The sequence below is a fragment of the Copadichromis virginalis genome, linkage group LG17 (genome assembly GCF_057382275.1).
Source record: "Copadichromis virginalis isolate Kocher_CV1m ecotype Utaka linkage group LG17, C_Virginalis_male_GT1.1, whole genome shotgun sequence".
NCBI lineage: Eukaryota > Metazoa > Chordata > Actinopteri > Cichliformes > Cichlidae > Copadichromis > Copadichromis virginalis.
Window position 1 is genome coordinate 953754 of NC_140634.1, and position 16673 is coordinate 970426.

The window sequence follows — 16673 nt, forward strand, 5'->3', positions numbered from 1 at the left end:
CGGGCTCGAGACTGAGGAAATCCATACAAATGAGTTCAAGTGGACGTGATGTCCGAATGTTAACAAGAGGAGCAGCTCTCTCCGGCAAGCTTTTCCGGCGAATACACCGGCCACAGGTTTTTATTTTATTTTCCACATCCACTGCCATTCCTGTCAATAGAACCGAGTCCTGGCAAGGTCAAGGGTCCGTTCCACTCCCAGGTGGCCCATATCATTGTGGAGGCTGTGGAGAACAGTTTGCCGCAGTTCTGTCGGAAGGACCAGTTGGTATGATGGTTGTTCATTTTCATATCACTTCCAATAGAGAATACCATCAATCAGCTCCAATTTGTTCAGTTCTCGAAGGAGAAGAGGAATTTCAGGAAACTCTTTCGTGGCTGTCAGAGGAACTTTTTCTCCTGACTCCAACTGGTGAATAACCTCCCGGAGAGTTGGATCAGTTCTCTGTTCTTCATAAAGCTCAGAATGGAATATGGTGGAAATAACAGGAAGTCCATGGGAATCTTCTGAGTAATTCTCAGGAAGCACTGCTGTGTTGATGGACAGGGATTCGACCAAACTATTCTCAGCTTGGGTCCTGACAACACAACTTTGGCAAATCGCATCGACAACTTCAGCTGATATTTCACCGCCACTGCTGGTTGAGAGATGTTGAGTAAACTGATTAATTAGCTCCTCATCTTTTTGAGCAGGTTCACTAAAGGAAGTACCATCATGGGGCCGACAGGAAAGTGCATCTGCATCCAGGTTTTGCTTGCCAGCTCGATACTGTATCTTGAATGAGAATGTAGAAAGAGCAGCCAGCCAACGATGGCCGGTAGCATCCAACTTTGCTGATGTCAAGATATAGGTAAGTGGGTTGTTATCCGTGACCACTGTAAAACTTGCTCCGTACAAGTAATCATGAAATTTTTCTGTCACGCTCCACTTCAGTGCCAAGAATTCAGGCTTGGGAGCTGGGTAACGACTTTCACTGGATGACAAACCCCTACTAGCATAGGCTATCACCCTAAGTCTCCCCTCTTGCTCTTGGTAAAGGGCAGCACCCAATCCGGTGGTGCTGGCATCTGTGTGGAGAATGTAAGGCAGTGCCGGATCAGCAAAACCTAGAACTGGTGCAGTGGTAAGTTTGTCAATGAGAGTATCAAAAGCCAACTGACATTCAGGACTCCACCTGGAACCAAAGGATTGCTTGGGATCAAACTGTGAGCTCTTAGAAGTCTCATTTTTAGAGGTTTTTTGTGTGGATGGGTACCCGCGTGTGAGGTTGTTAAGTGGCTTGTCGATCATGGCATATCCCTTAATAAAACGCCTATAGTAGCCAGCGAATCCCAGAAAAGATTTCAAGGTCTTCAAGGTGGATGGAATTGGCCAGGATTTCAAGGTGGCAACCTTTTCTGGGTCTGTCTCAACACCATTTTCTGAAACAATGTGGCCCAAGTATCGGACGGATGTCTGAAAGAATTTGCATTTTTCTGGAGAAAGTTTGAACCCAAATTCTTTCAAGCGATTCAACACTCTCAGCAAACGGTCTTCGTGCTCCTCAAGTGTTGGAGAATATGATCAAATCATCCAAAAACACCAGGACCTCTTTCAGGTGCAAGTCTCCCATGCACTTCTCCATAAGTCTTTGGAACGTTGAAGGTGCATTAGTAACTCCTTGAGGCATTCGGTTGAACTCCCAAAACCCAATTGGTGTTACAAAAGCGGTTTTGGCTTTATCAGCTTCATCCATCTCTATCTGATAATAACCAGATTTGAGATCAAGCACAGAGAACCATTTCGATCCAGTGAGTGCTGTAAACGATTCCTCCAAGTTGGGCAATGCATACGCATCCTTAATCGTTTGCAGGTTGAGTTTGCGGTAGTCAATACATAGTTGAATGTCTCCATTTTTCTTCTTGACAACCACTATTGGTGATGAAAATGATGACTCCGACTCCCTCATAACACCAGCATCTAGAAGCTCTCGAAGATGTTTACGAACAGCTTCTATGTCCTGGGGATGAATAGGTCTTGCTTTGTGTTTAAAAGGGGTATTGTCATGGAGCTTGATGTGATGCTTCACTTCTTTAGTGCAACCAAAATCCAAGTCATGATGTGAAAAAACTTCAGACATGGCATTCAGTTTTGTTGTGATCCGTTCTTTCCATTCTGCTGGTATTGGTGACTCACCGAAATTGAAAGTGAGGGGTGTTGACAACATCTCCCGATCTGGGGGGTTTGTCACACTGTGCTCAGAGACTATGCAGTCATAGCCTCCCAGCTCTGCAATAACACTCAAAGCTGGTATGTAGATCTCTTGCTCTGTTCCGTTTGATACAACAACTGGAACCTGAGTGTGTGTACCAGCTTTAAGAGCGACTAGACAATTACTGACACACAAACCACCCGGCAGGCCTGAACCCGGGTGCTGAATGACAACACATTGACTAGCTGGGCTGAGAAGCTTGGCAGAACCCTCGACCACAACTGTGCAGCCAGCTGAAATTAGCACAGGAGATTTACTAGGGGTGGTCACAACACCAAGATGATCATTACAATTCTGTTGGCACGTCATTTGGAGAGTTTGCAGAACTGCTTGGTAGGCTGGAATGATGAACAGTTACTAGAAGAGAATTGTTCATAAAGAGCTTCAAGTGTATTCATGCCAATATATACATACGTATATACATACATACACGTATATATATATATACATATATACATACACACATATACATACATATATAAACACACACACACATATACATATATATACACATATATACATATATATACACATATATACATATATATATACATATATACATATACATACTGTAGAGCCCACTCACACCTGGATGGGGGAAAAGGCATGGTCAGGATCCTGTTTCTTGACTTTTCCAGTGCCTTTAATACCATCCGGCCCTGTATGCTTCAGGAAAAACTGAACAGGATGGAGGTGGACCCCTGCCTGGTGGCTTGGATCTCCGACTACCTCACCGACAGACCACAGTACGTCAGGCTGAAGGACATCACGTCTGACACTGTGGTCAGCAGCACAGTAGCACCACAGGGAACTGTGCTGTCCCCTCTTCTCTTCACCCTGTACACCTCTGACTTCTGCTACAACTCTGAATTATGCCATATTCAGTAGTTTGCAGATGACACAGCCATCATGGGGTGTATCTGGGATGATCAGGAAGAGGAGTACAGAAGTCTGGTGAGGAACTTTGTCGCATGGAGTCACACAAACCACCTGCAACTCAACACCTCAAAGACTAAGGAACTGGTTGTGGACTTCGGGAGGTCCAGAGAAGGTCCACTGCCGGTTCAGATAGAGGGGGAGGAGGTGGAGGTGGTCAACAAGTACAAGTACCTCGGGCTGTGGGTGGACAATAAACTGGACTGGTCATGCAACACAGAGCACCTGTATAAAAAAGCCCAAAGCCGACTGTACTTCCTCAGGAGGCTGAGGTCTTTTAACATCTGCAGGAAGCGCCTGAGGATGTTTTACCAGTCAGTGGTTGCTGGAGTACTTTTCTATGCTGTGGTGTGCTGGGGGAGCAGCACAGCAAAGAAGGACTCATGCAGGCTGGAGAAACTGATCAGGAAGGCTGGCTCTGTGGTCGGCATGAAGCTGGACACTCTGGTGACAGTGGCAGAGAAAAGGACACTAAAAAAACTGCTGGACATTATGAACAATGCTGGGCATCCTCTGCACATGGCCATTAACAACCAGAAGAGTCTGTTCAGTGACAGGTTGCTTCTTCCCAAGACAAGAACTAACAGACTTAAAAACTCCTTTGTCCCACACGCCATCAAACTGTTTAACTCCTCTCTGGAGGGGAGAGGGAAGGGAAACAGGAGGACAAAGGAGGGGGGAACAACTAAGCTGTAGTGCCTCTTCACCTCACTGTGCAATACCTTTGTGCAATACTTTTGTAAATAGTCAATTGTGCAATAGACCTCAATACTTGAAATGTGCAAATCACTTGTATTTTTATTTTTATTCCTATTTATTCTATTTATCCCCTTCGTGTATTATATATATATATTTGTCTCTGTATTTATATGTGTGTGTGTGTGTGTGTGTATATATATATATATATATATATATATCATTCTGTAACTGTAACTTCTGTCGGTGCTGTGCTTTTGGAAACCAAATTTTCCAGAGGAACCCACCCGAGGGATTAATAAAGTTCTATCTTATCTTATCTTATCTTACATATACATATATACACACATATATACATATATATACGGGTTAGCCTGTGGGGCTCCGGAGGCAGCCGACAGGTATCGACAAGCGGAATGCGGCTCGGGCAGTGGCTGAAGCAAAAACTCGGGTGTGGGAGGAGTTCGGAGAGGCCATGGAAAAGGACTTTTGGACTGCCTCGAAGAGATTCTGGCAAACCGTCAGGCGTCTCGGGAGGGGAAAGCGGTGCTCTACCTGCACTGTGTATAGTGCTGGCGGAGTGCTGCTGACGTCGACTGAGAAAATTGTCAGGCGGTGGAAGGAATACTTCGAGAACCTCCTTAATCCCACTGACACGTCTTCTGAGGAGGAGGCAGAGTCTGGGGATGAGGGAAATGAAATGCCAATTTCCGGGGGCGAGGTCACTGAGGCAGTTAAACAACTCCTTGGTGGCAGAGCCCCTGGTGTTGATGAGGTCCGCCCCGAATTCCTGAAGGCTCTGGACATTGTAGGGCTGTCCTGGTTGACACGCCTCTACAATGTTGCGTGGAGATCAGGTGCAGTACCGCTGGACTGGCAGACCGGGGTGGTGGTCCCTATCTTTAAGAAGGGAGACCGGAGGGTGTGTTCCAACTACAGGGGGATCACACTCCTCAGCCTCCCTGGGAAAGTCTATGCCAGGGTGCTGGAAAGGAGAGTTCGTCTGCTAGTCAAACCTCGGATACAGGAGGAACAATGCCGTTTTCGTCCTGGTCACGGAACACTGGACCAGCTTTTTATCCTCTCAAGGATACTGGAGGGTGCATGGGAGTTTACCCAACCAGTCTGCATGTGTTTTGTGGACTTGGAGAAGGCATTCGACCGTGTCCCTCGGGGTGTCCTGTGGGAGGTGTTGCAGGAGTATGGGGTGTCTGGCCCATTGCTACGGGCCATTCGATCCCTATACAACTGTTGCAAGAGCTTAATTCGCATTGCCGGCAATAAGTCGGACTCGTTCCCGGTGGGTGATGGGCTCCGCCAGGGCTGCCCTTTGTCTCCGGTTCTGTTCAGAATTTTTATGGACAGGATTTCTAGGCGCAGCCAAGTGGCGGAGGGCTTTCACTTTGGTGGCCTCAGAGTCTCATCTCTGCTTTTTGCGGATGATGTGGTTTTGTTGGCTTCATCGGGTGGGGGCCTCCAGCTCGCACTGGAACGGTTTGCAGCCGAGTGTGAAGCAGCGGGAATGAGGATCAGCACCTCCAAATCTAAGGCCATGGTTCTCAGCCGGAAAAGGGTGGAGTGCCCACTCCGGGTCGGGGATGAGTTCCTGCCCCAAGTGGAGGAGTTCAAGTATCTCGGGGTCTTGTTCGCGAGTGATGCGAGAAGGGAGCTGGAGATCAACAGACAGATTGGGGCTGCAGCAATGCGGACGCTGCACTGGTCCATCGTGGTGAAGAGGGAGCTGAGTGTAAAAGCGAAGCTCTCAATTTACCGGTCTATCTACGTCCCTACCCTCACCTATGGCCACGAGCTGTGGGTAGTGACCGAAAGAACAAGATCGCGGATACAAGTGGCGGAAATGAGCTTCCTCCGAAGGGTGGCTGGCCTCTGCCTTAGAGATAGGGTGAGAACTTAGGCCATCCGGGAGGGGCTCAGAGTAGAGCCGCTGCTGCTCCACATCGAAAGGAGCCAGCTGAGGTGGTTCGGGCATCTGACAAGGATGCCTCCTGGGCACCTCCTGGGTGAGGTGTTCTGGGTATGCCCCACCGGGAGGAGGCCCCGGGGCAGACCCATATATTTCTATATAACATGTAATAAAGATGCAACGTACATCTATAAATTGAAAAAGGGCATCAAGTAATGTTTTTTTTTAACAATCACAAAGAAAATTCTTATTATGACAAATTTGTAGACTCTAATTCAGTGTGTAAAATTCCACCAAAACATAATAGTGCTCCTTATAAAAAGTAGCTCTTTGCGCAGTTTAATGATTTAGATTTTAAGTTGTAATGAGTAGAAAAAAATCAAAATTCTGACCAGAGAGTTTCTACTTTGCACTGTGGATTCTTCAGTCCATCAGACAGAAGCTTCACGCCTGAATCATGCACGTTATTGTTACTCAGGTCCAGCTCTCTCAGACTAGACGACTTGGAGCTGAGGACTGAGGACAGAGTTGCACAGGCTCTCTCTGAGAGGTTACAGTCACTCAGTCTGAAAATTAAAAATAAATAACAAACTTTTTGTTAAGGAATCTTACTGTCAAATGAAAAGGTTAGGAATGTGGCAGTTTACTTAAACTTAGAAATAATGGAGTTAACTAAGAAACAGCAATAAACACTTTACAAGCTAAAGTTTTAATTAGTTAATTTCATTGAATCGTCCAATGATCCATCAAATTCTTGTCAGTTAACCGTGGGGTGGGGAAATCGAGGAATATAGTAAAAAAGAACATAAATTCATTCAAACAAAAAGTAAAAAGTTCTGACCTCAGAATTTCCAGTGTACAAAGTGAACTCTGCAGTTTTGCATACAGAAACTTCACACCTGAATCATGCACGTTATTGTTACTCAGGTCCAGTTCTCTCAGACTAGAGGACTGGAAGCTGAGAACTGAGGACAGAGATTCACAGCTTCTCCTTGAGAGGTTACAGCCACTCAGTCTGAAAAACAATTTGTTATCAAACAAAATCACATGGTGAATCAAGACAAGAAATATGATTATGTGCAATATAATTTAACATGAATAAAGATATAAATACATTGCAGTTTATGTTTTGGGGACAAAAAGAAACATGTTTTGACCTTGGTGTAGTCCCCACTTAATCCTTTATATGAAAGAAGTCATTTTACCTCATTCCCCATTTCAGTTCACCCATCCTAAAAAAACTACCTCATTTTTATTTGCAAGTTTCAAGAAGCATGCTACTTCAACTCCTCAGCCTTCTGATGCAGAAGATGTGAAAACAAACTGTAAACCTATTAAAAACAATTTCTAGCGCATGAGTCAAAAAGTAACCTAAACAAAGACATCCCTGTGTGGTAAACTTTATAATGTGGTCAGTGTTTGAAACATTCTTCTTTGGAACATTGACCATATAAAAGAGAATCCCTGTTAAAAGGGGTTGTTTATGACAGCTTTCTAGTAAAGCATGCTTTGTACTGCTCTGCTGCAGCTTATGACAGAAAAGAAAAACAAAAACTAAGGTTACCTTTGGCCATTTAAAATAAGAAATCTTGGCATTTACTCTACACTGGATTCAATTATGGCAGCAATTAAATATATTAAAAACAGCAGAATAAGAACAGGAATTTCTGACCTCAGAGTTTCCAGTGTACAATGGGGACTTAGTAGGTCTAGAGAAAGAAGCTTCACTCCTGAATCCCGTAGGTTGTTGTTACTCAGGTCTAGTTCTCTCAAACTAGAAAACTTGGAGCTGAGAACTGAGGACAGAGCGTCACAGCTTCTCTCTGAGAGGTTACAAGCACTCAGTCTGAAAAACAATTTGTAATCAAATGAAATCCTCCATATGTTGAATCAAGACAAGGAATATATATTTATGTGCAATATAATTTATTTATCATTAGTCAATATATACATAAATACATTACAATTTATGTATGGAAAAAGAAGAAAGATTTAATGGTTTTAGAACCTTTTCCCCTCTCAGTTCACCTGTCACAGAAAGACCACTTTATTTTCATTGGCCACTTTCAGAAAGCATGCTGCTTTACCTTCATAGTAGGGCTGGATATCGTCACTGATTTCTAGAATCACTCTAATTGGGGAAATTTTGCCTCAGTCAGAAATATAACTCTGATCACTTATCAGTACATATCCATACTTTTATATCTATAAAAAGAAAGCTGACACTTGCGAGAATTTATCGAAGGTGCAAGCATCACAGCAGATGACTTTATGCCAAAGTAACTGAGGATAAAACACAGAAAAACATGAAAGACATTTTCCTGGTCCAAATTTTTATAGCAGATAACCTTAAAAATATTCTGCAATAGAACAAAAACGGAATAAAAACATGAATCAACATATGAACAATACCCTATGCTGCTGAAGTGAAGCAGAGCAAAGTTACAGTGGTTTGATTAGAGACACAGATAAGCGTTTTGCAATTTGGCATAAATTTAACTTTCTTCAGTATTGAACAACAGAAATTAGGCTTTCTTGTTGCAAATGATTTAAAAAAACACAAACAAACAACCCCCCCCCCCCAAAAAAAAAGCGCCTGACAGCGCTGTAAGCAACAGTAAACTGGTGGGTAATAGACAAGTGAATAATGCCGAAAGCAGAGGTTTTTAGATGGGAATTGTACACTGAGAGAGAGAACTCTGCAGAAAGTGTCATTTTATTGTGGTGGAAGCAAAACAGAAAAGGTAAAATGGAATTCCTGACGATGTTTATGTGAAGCAAAATGTGAAGCGTAGTTTGGATCTTCTTGCTGCTGTTCAGTCAATTTTGTTTGGAGAGAGACAAAAGCTGCAGCTTCAGAATCTAGCACAAAAAAAGATGTGCACACACTAAGAGTGGACCCGCCGAAGTACCAGGCTGCCTGGGCCCCCATCTCGGCGGCCTGGGCCCCCATCTCGGCGGCCTGGGCCCCCATCTCGGCTGCCTGGGCCCCCATCTCGGCTGCCTGGGCCTCCATCTGCTGTACCCCAACTACAGTCTCCGGTAAAGGGTTTCTCATCATTAAATGCTCATAGCATTGTCAACAAAAGGACAAGAAATCCTGCTATTAAAAGTTACAGAGGAACAAAGATCTGCAAGACATTTAATCAGGCTAAAGTACTCTGGGACACTAAAAATAAACCAAAGGGGCTTCTATGTGGACACATTAACATTCGCAGTATGTTACCAAAGCATGAGCAACTGGAACATATTCTAAGCAATTCCAATATTTCTATTTTGGGTATCTCTGAATCTTGGCTCTCAAGTTCTTCTCCTGAGTCTGCAGTTGTCTTTCCAGAGTACACAGTATTTAGAAGGGATAGAATTGGAACAAGAGGAGGAATACTTGTGTATGTAAAAAAAAAAAAAACACCTGGATTGCTCTTTACTTAGTTCACCAATAGATGTTGAAATAGAACATATTTCTGTTAAAATCACTCTTTCCCCAGAAATGTCATTTACGTTGATCTGTTTATATCGCCCTCCTTCCGCAAAGAATATTTTTTATGAACAACTACAGATAGTACTTGAATATCATACTATAAATAATAAGTCTAATGAAATAATTATAATGGGAGATTTTAATGTCAACTGGGACTGTGAAAAGGACAGAAAAACACTCAAGGACATAATGGAGACTTTAAACATTACTCAACACATTGAACAACCCACAAGAATAACGAGACACTCTAGAACTAAAATAGATCTGGTTTTCAGTAATAAGCTCGAGCGAATTATTAAATCTTATAATTTTATCACTGGTATTTCAGACCACAATTTTATATTATTTTCTAGAAAACTTATAAAATCACGGGTTAAGAATCACTTTCATATTTCATCTAATAGGAGATCCTTTTATGAATTTATACCAAGAAGTCAGCGACAAAATGTAGCAGAAGCATTAGCATCAGCTAACTGGGAGCGTTTATTGTGTAGTGATGAGCCACAATTCTGCAGCAGTCACTTCACTGACATTGTCAAGGATGTTATATCAACATACTCCATTAGAGGTCAACAAAAAATAAAGACAACATCTAATCTGCCCTGGTTAAACAAAGAGTGCAAGAATCTAATGAAAACAAGAGATCAATTACTAAAACAGTTCCTGAAAACAGGTCCAACTCTGGATAGACAGATTGACTTCAATGTGGAACAAAATAACAAGAAGTTTGAGACAGGCCAAAGCAAATTTTTTTATAAATATAATTGAAAGAGCCAAAGGTAAAGGTAAAATTATCTGGCAACACCTAAATAAATTACTTGGCCGTCATTCAAACAAAAGCAAAAACACAATTGAACTTTATCGTGGCGATCGTGGCTCAAGAGTTGGGAGTTTGCCTTGTAATCGGAAGGTTGCCGGTTCGAGCCCCGGCTTGGACAGTCTCAGTCGTTGTGTCCTTGGGCAAGACACTTCACCCGTTGCCTACTGGTGGTGGTAAGAGGGCCCGGTGGCGCCAGTGTCCGGCAGCCTCGCCTCTGTCAGTGCGCCCCAGGGTGGCTGTGGCTACAATGTAGCTTGCCATCACCAGTGTGTGAATGTGTGTGTGAATGGGTGGATGACTGGATATGTAAAGCACTTTGGGGTCCTTAGGGACTAGTAAAGCGCTATATAAATACAGGCCATTTACCATTTATGTAAATAACTATTGTTAGAGAGCCTCTATCTATTGCCAGTAACTTAAACACTTTTTTTTTATTTCATCTGTTAAGGAGATCAATCAGAGCTTTGACTCAGTCATATGCTCTGATAATGTGAATGATGTTCGTCAAAATTTGTTCACCATCACTCATATTTCAGACACTGAAGTTGCTAAACTAATTACAGGTTTAAAACAATCTAAAGAAAATCCCATTATCTAGATATTCATACCAGTTATCTGTCATGTGAATGAGAGCTGAACTGGTGGAATAACCAGGTTTGTAAGCATGTTGAAACTGAGTGAGTAACTGATTTTCTGTTACGTAATGTTGAATTTGTTCATAGACAATCCTCTCCATAATTTTATTTAGAACGGGGAGTAGACTAATAGGTCTGCTATTGACACCATTAAAAATGTCATTCTTGTTTTTAGGAATGGGAATTATTTTTGATTCTTTCCACTGCAATGGAAATAAGCTGCATGCCAACGATCTATTAAATATGTGACATATAGGAAGGGACACAAACTTGGCTGCAACTTTGAGCAGTTTACTCTCTATGTTATCAGAGCCGGAGGATGTATCGTCAGGAAGTGATATCAATAAGCGCTCTACCATTTCCGCATTCACTGCCTCAAACTTAAATTGGCATTGCTTATTATTCATGATAACATCCTGTATAAGACGACGTGATAAGACGTGACATGCTGTCGGGTGAAATTCTGATACATCTAGAGGTGGGTCGAGTATCCAAAAATTGTACTCAAGTAAGAGTAGCATTACTTTAAAATATTCTTACTCAAGTAAAAGTGAAAAGAAGTCGTCAAAAAAGTTAATCAAGTAAGAGTAAGAAAGTACTTGGCGAAAAGACCACTCAAGTAGCGAGTAACTGTTTGAAATGTCCGATTTATTTTTTAAATAAATGCTATCAAACAAAAATAAATAAATATACTAATTTAACTATTTTCAAAAGGAATATATGTAAAAAGATCAACAAAATAAGGCACAACAATTCTAATTTCCAGATTTCAGTTTTTCACAACATAAAGCTTTTTTCACCAATACTTACAGTAAATAATATAAATATATAAACAGTGCAAACAATTTCCAGTGACAAGATATGCTTTAAACTTTATATTCATTTTTGCTCCAAATGGCACAGCAGCCTCACAGAAAACATTAGAACAAGGCATCTTCAACATACACTGAACAAAAATATAAACGCAACACTTTTGTTTTTGCTCCCATTCCCCATGGGATGGACGTAGAGACCTAAAATTAATTCCAGATACACAATATAACCATCCCTCCCAAACAGTGGTCACAAATCAGTCCAAATGTGTGGTAGTGGGCACATCTGCTATATTTAGATAATCCATCCCACCTCACAGGTGTGCCACATCAGGATGCTGATCTGACATCATGAGTAGTGCACAGGTGTACCTCAGACTGCCCACAACAAAAGGCCACCCTGGAATGTGCAGTTTTTTGCGCTATTGGGGGTCTGGGGACCCAGAACCGGTCAGTATCGGGTGTGACTACCATTTGCCTCATGCAGTGCAACACATCGTCGCATGGAGTCTATCAGATTGTCAATTGTGGCCTGTGGAATGTTGGTCCACTCCACTTCAATGGCTGTGCGAGGTTGTTGGATATTCGTGGGAACTGGTACACGCTGTCGTATACGCCGGTCAAGCACATCCCGAACATGCTCAATGGGTGACATGTCCGGTGAGTATGCTGGCCATGCAAGAACTGGGACATTCTCAGCTGCCATCTGCCCTGAACAATGTGAACCATGATTCATCCGTGAAGCGCACACCTCTCCAACGTGCCAGACGCCATCGAATGTGAGCATTTGCCCACACAAGTCTGTTACGGCGACGAGCTGGAGTCAGGTCAAGACCCCGATGAGGACGACGGGCATGCAGTTGAGCGTCCCTGAGACGGTTTCTGACAGTTTGTGCAGAAATTGTTTGGTTGTGCAAACCAATTGTTCCAGCAGCTGTCTGGGTGGCTGGTCTCAGACGATCTTGGAGGTGAACCTGCTGGATGTGGAGGTCCTGGGCTGGTGTGGTTACACGAGGTCTGCGGTTGTGAGGCCGGTTGGATGTGCTGCCATATTCTCTGAAACGCCTGTGGAGACGGCTTATGGTTGAGAAATGAACATTCAATGCACGGGCGACAGATCTGGTTGACATTCCTGCTGTCAGCATGCCAATTGCACGCTCCCTCATTGCTTGTGGCATCTGTGGCATTTTGCTGTGAGACAAAACTGCACATTCCAGGGTGGCCTTTTGTTGTGGGCAGTCTGAGGTACACCTGTGCACTACTCATGATGTCAGATCAGCATCCTGATGTGGCACACCTGTGAGGTGGGATGGATTATCTCAATGTAGCAGATGTGCCCACTACCACACATTTGGACTGATTTGTGACCACTGTTTGGGAGGGATGGTTATATTGTGTATCTGGAATGAATTTTAGGTCTCTACGTCCATCCCATGGGGAATGGCAGCAAAAACAAAAGTGTTGCGTTTATATTTTTGTTCAGTGTATGTTCATACAAGGCAGCTCAGTTTACCATAAGTTGTATGGGTGTGCATTTATTTCTGCATATTTAGCAGAAATGTACCATTTCTTCACTCAGTGAGGTGATGGTTAAGCTTCAGCAGCAGTTTGCTCTCAAGGTTCTTTCTGTGAAGCTGTAACTGTTTTTTAGCAGTGAACAGGAATCCTGCATGACTGAGAAGTCCTTCACAAGCTCCAGATGCAGGAAGAGCTGTATTGATTTTGATCGACAGTTTCTTGATGTGAGGAACGCCATGCAATAGATCCACACCTCCAGTGAATGGACATGAAAGGTACCTCTCCAGCTCCCCTGCTTCTGGCTTTCCTGACCCCATGGATCCATCATCTTCGTCGGTTAGGCTGCTGATGCTAACGTTAGCACGGCTCTCAGCCTCTTGCTCAACACCATAAACAAACAACAGCTTGCCCACCCCGATGGGGTTTTTATTGTCGCCGGCGACTTTAACAAAGCGTGCCTAAAGACTGTGCTTCCTAAATTTGTCCAGTTCGTGGACTTTGCTACGAGAGGAGAACACACTTTGGACCATGTCTATTCAAACATCAGGCATGCTTTCAGAGCGACACCCCTCCCCCACCTGGCTGGATCTGACCACCTCTGCATGTCCCTCTCCCCCACCTACACCCCCCTGCTGAGAAAAACAAAGCCCCAGACAAAGACAATAAAAACCTGGCCTGAAGGAGCCCTTTCTCAACTGCAGGACTGCTTCTCAACAACTGTATGGAATTTATTCTCCAGCCACAACCTCCAGGAGTACACGAACACTGTACTCTCGTACATCAGGAACTGTGTTGACAATGTCACCGTCAACAAAAGGGTCAGGGTGTTTCCAAATCAAAAACCCTGGATGAATAGCGAAGTGCAATCCCTCCTAAAAAGCCGCAACACTGCCTTCAAGTCAGGGGACAGGGCTGCGTACAGGGCGGCCAGGGCAGACCTGAGTAGAGGCATCAGGAAAGCTAAGGCTGCCTATAGGAGGAGGATTGAAGATCACTTTGCTGACAACGACCCCAGAAAAATGTGGCAGGGGATCAATCACATTACCAACTACAGAAGCAATAACCAGGCAACATCTAGGACTGATGCCTCACTGGCTGAGGATCTAAACCGTTTCTTCGCCCGCTTTGAGTCAACCAAGCCCTCAGCTGCCACACCACTTCCACCCGCCCCCAGCACTGGCACACTAACACTTAGGGAGCACCAAGTGAGGTGTGTTCTAAGGTCAGTGAATCCCAGGAAGGCGGCAGGTCCTGATGGAATACATGGAAAGGTTCTCAGAGCATGTGCTGACGAACTGACCGGAGTCTTCACTAAAATCTTCAACCTTTCCTTCTCATCAAACACCGTCCCGCCCTGCCTCAAAACCTCCACCATCATCCCCATCGCCAAGAAGACAGCTGTGGCCAGCCCAAATGACTACAGGCCTGTTGCACTTACGCCTGTAGTGATGAAGTGCTTTGAGAGACTGGTCTGTCAGCACATCAGGGCCGGTCTGCCTCCCACTCTGGACCCCCACCAATTTGCCTACAGGACAAATCGTTCCACCGAGGACGCTATCACCATAGCGCTCCACACTGCGCTGAGTCACCTGGAGCACCGAGGAAGCTATGTGAGAATGCTCTTTCTGGACTTCAGCTCAGCATTCAATCATATCATCCCAGAGATCCTGGTCCAGAAACTGTCTCACCTGGGACTCTCCACCCCCATCTGCCTCTGGATCAAGGACTTCCTGACAAATAGACCACAGTCTGTCAGACTCGGCCCCCACCGGTCCAGCACCATCACACTCAGCACTGGGTCTCCACAAGGATGTGTTTTGAGTCCCCTCCTGTTTATGCTCTACACATCCGACTGCTCCCCTACCCATCTCTCAAACACCATCATAAAGTTCGCGGATGACACCACAGTGGTTGGACTCATCTCAAGGGGGGATGAGTCGGACTACAGAGATGAGGTCAACAGACTGACTGAGTGGTGTTCAGTTAACAACCTCCAACTGAACACCACGAAAACTAAAGAACTTATCTTGGACTTCAGGAAGGGCAGAGCAGACCCGGCCCCACTTTACATTCACGGGAGCTGTGTGGAGAGGGTACACTCCATGAGGTTTCTGGGCGTGCAGATATCTGATGACCTCTCCTGGACTGCAAATACTACAGCGGTGGTTAAAAAGGCCCAGCAGCGTCTCCACTTTCTGAGAGTGCTCAGGAGGAACAACCTGGAGGAGAGGCTGCTGGTGACATTTTACAGAGCCACCATAGAGAGCATCCTAACGTACGGCATAACAACATGGTATGCAGGGTGCTCAGCTGCAGACAGGAAAGTACTGCAGAGGGTCATCAACACAGCCCAGAAGATCACTGGCTGCTCTCTGCCCAGCCTGGAGGTCACTGCAAACTCTCGGTACCTCAGCAGAGCTGGCAATATCATCAAGGACCACTCTCACCCCAGCAACCAACTGTTTGAACTATTACCGTCAGGCCGACGGTACAGGTCACATAAAACCAGGACAAACAGATTCAGGGATAGCTTCTTTCCCAGAGCTATCACCGTAGTAAATAAGCACAAAAACAATTGAACCTATTCCATACCGTCACTGTCATTATATTATGCTGCTATTCATACTGTCATTATATTAATGCTGCTATCCTGTATATATTGTACATACTATTGTTTGAGTACTTACGATTGTTTTTTTTTTTGTACTTTTTATATTTTACATTTATATTTATTATTGAAACTTGCACCAAGGGAGTGGCACTCCAATTTCGTTGTACTCTGTACAATGACAATAAAGGCTATTCTATTCTATTCTATTCTATTCTATTCTATTCTATTGTTTGTTCTGGCCTCATCCAGCTCTGAGTCTAGGTGATGTCTGATGAAGTGGAGACCTGTGGAAAGATGTATGGTTTTCAAAAGAATTAGGTCTGGTCATTATAGTGCTGTATACACTGCCAAGCTGCAGATGTTTGTTTGGAGCTAGCCTCTAAAAGCTGGCCATACACTGTGCGATTTTTGGCCCATTTTGAGACGATTTTTCAGTCACGCAACCGTTTTGGGGATCAGCCGTGTTTTGCCTTAATCGTGTGTGCATCGTGTAGTTTACATGGGGTAACGAAAAGCAGTAAACACCTCACGACCAGCTCCCAATCATCAATTGTATGGTTACAAGATAATCAAACCTGTTTGAAATCCTGTCGCCCCTCAACGCAGCCTCTCACACTGCGCACGCACAAACACAGAAAGAGAAAAGGTGGAGCAGCACGGCAGTGCAGCGTGTGATCTGGACACAAGAGATGGAGGCACAACTTGTAGGATGAGGCAAGCTCATCAGAGTACATAGACGTAGAGCTGCCACCCAGGCAAAAGAAAAATAGAGCTATATAACGTTTATAACGTGAAAAGTTTATTGTTCTAACAATATACCTTTCATGTTCGTGCAATATACCTTTCACGTTTAAACAATATCATATCACGTTCGTACAATATAATATTTATATCGTACAAACGTGATAATTATGTATATTGTAATAACGTGATATTATATTGTTCAAACGTGAAAGGTATATTGTTAGAACAATATACTTTTCATGTTA

At 43.9% G+C, this 16673-nt stretch overlaps 1 protein-coding gene across 4 annotated transcripts in view; it reads right to left on the reverse strand.

Annotated features, from left to right (window-relative positions):
- The window catches only part of LOC146688689 (protein NLRC3-like), a 34804-nt gene that overhangs the window by 9794 nt on the left and 8337 nt on the right, over positions 1–16673 (reverse strand). The window contains exons 3-5 of one of the 4 annotated variants that reach the window (XM_085436455.1): positions 7480–7653; positions 6649–6822; positions 6200–6373 (exon numbers count right to left, since the gene is read on the reverse strand). In XM_085436455.1, coding sequence (XP_085292581.1) covers positions 6200–6373; positions 6649–6822; positions 7480–7653 — 522 coding nt within the window. The remainder of the gene's footprint in view (positions 1–6199; positions 6374–6648; positions 6823–7479; positions 7654–16673) is intronic. The other 3 variants (XM_085436456.1, XM_085436458.1, XM_085436457.1) reach the window with 3 other exon arrangements.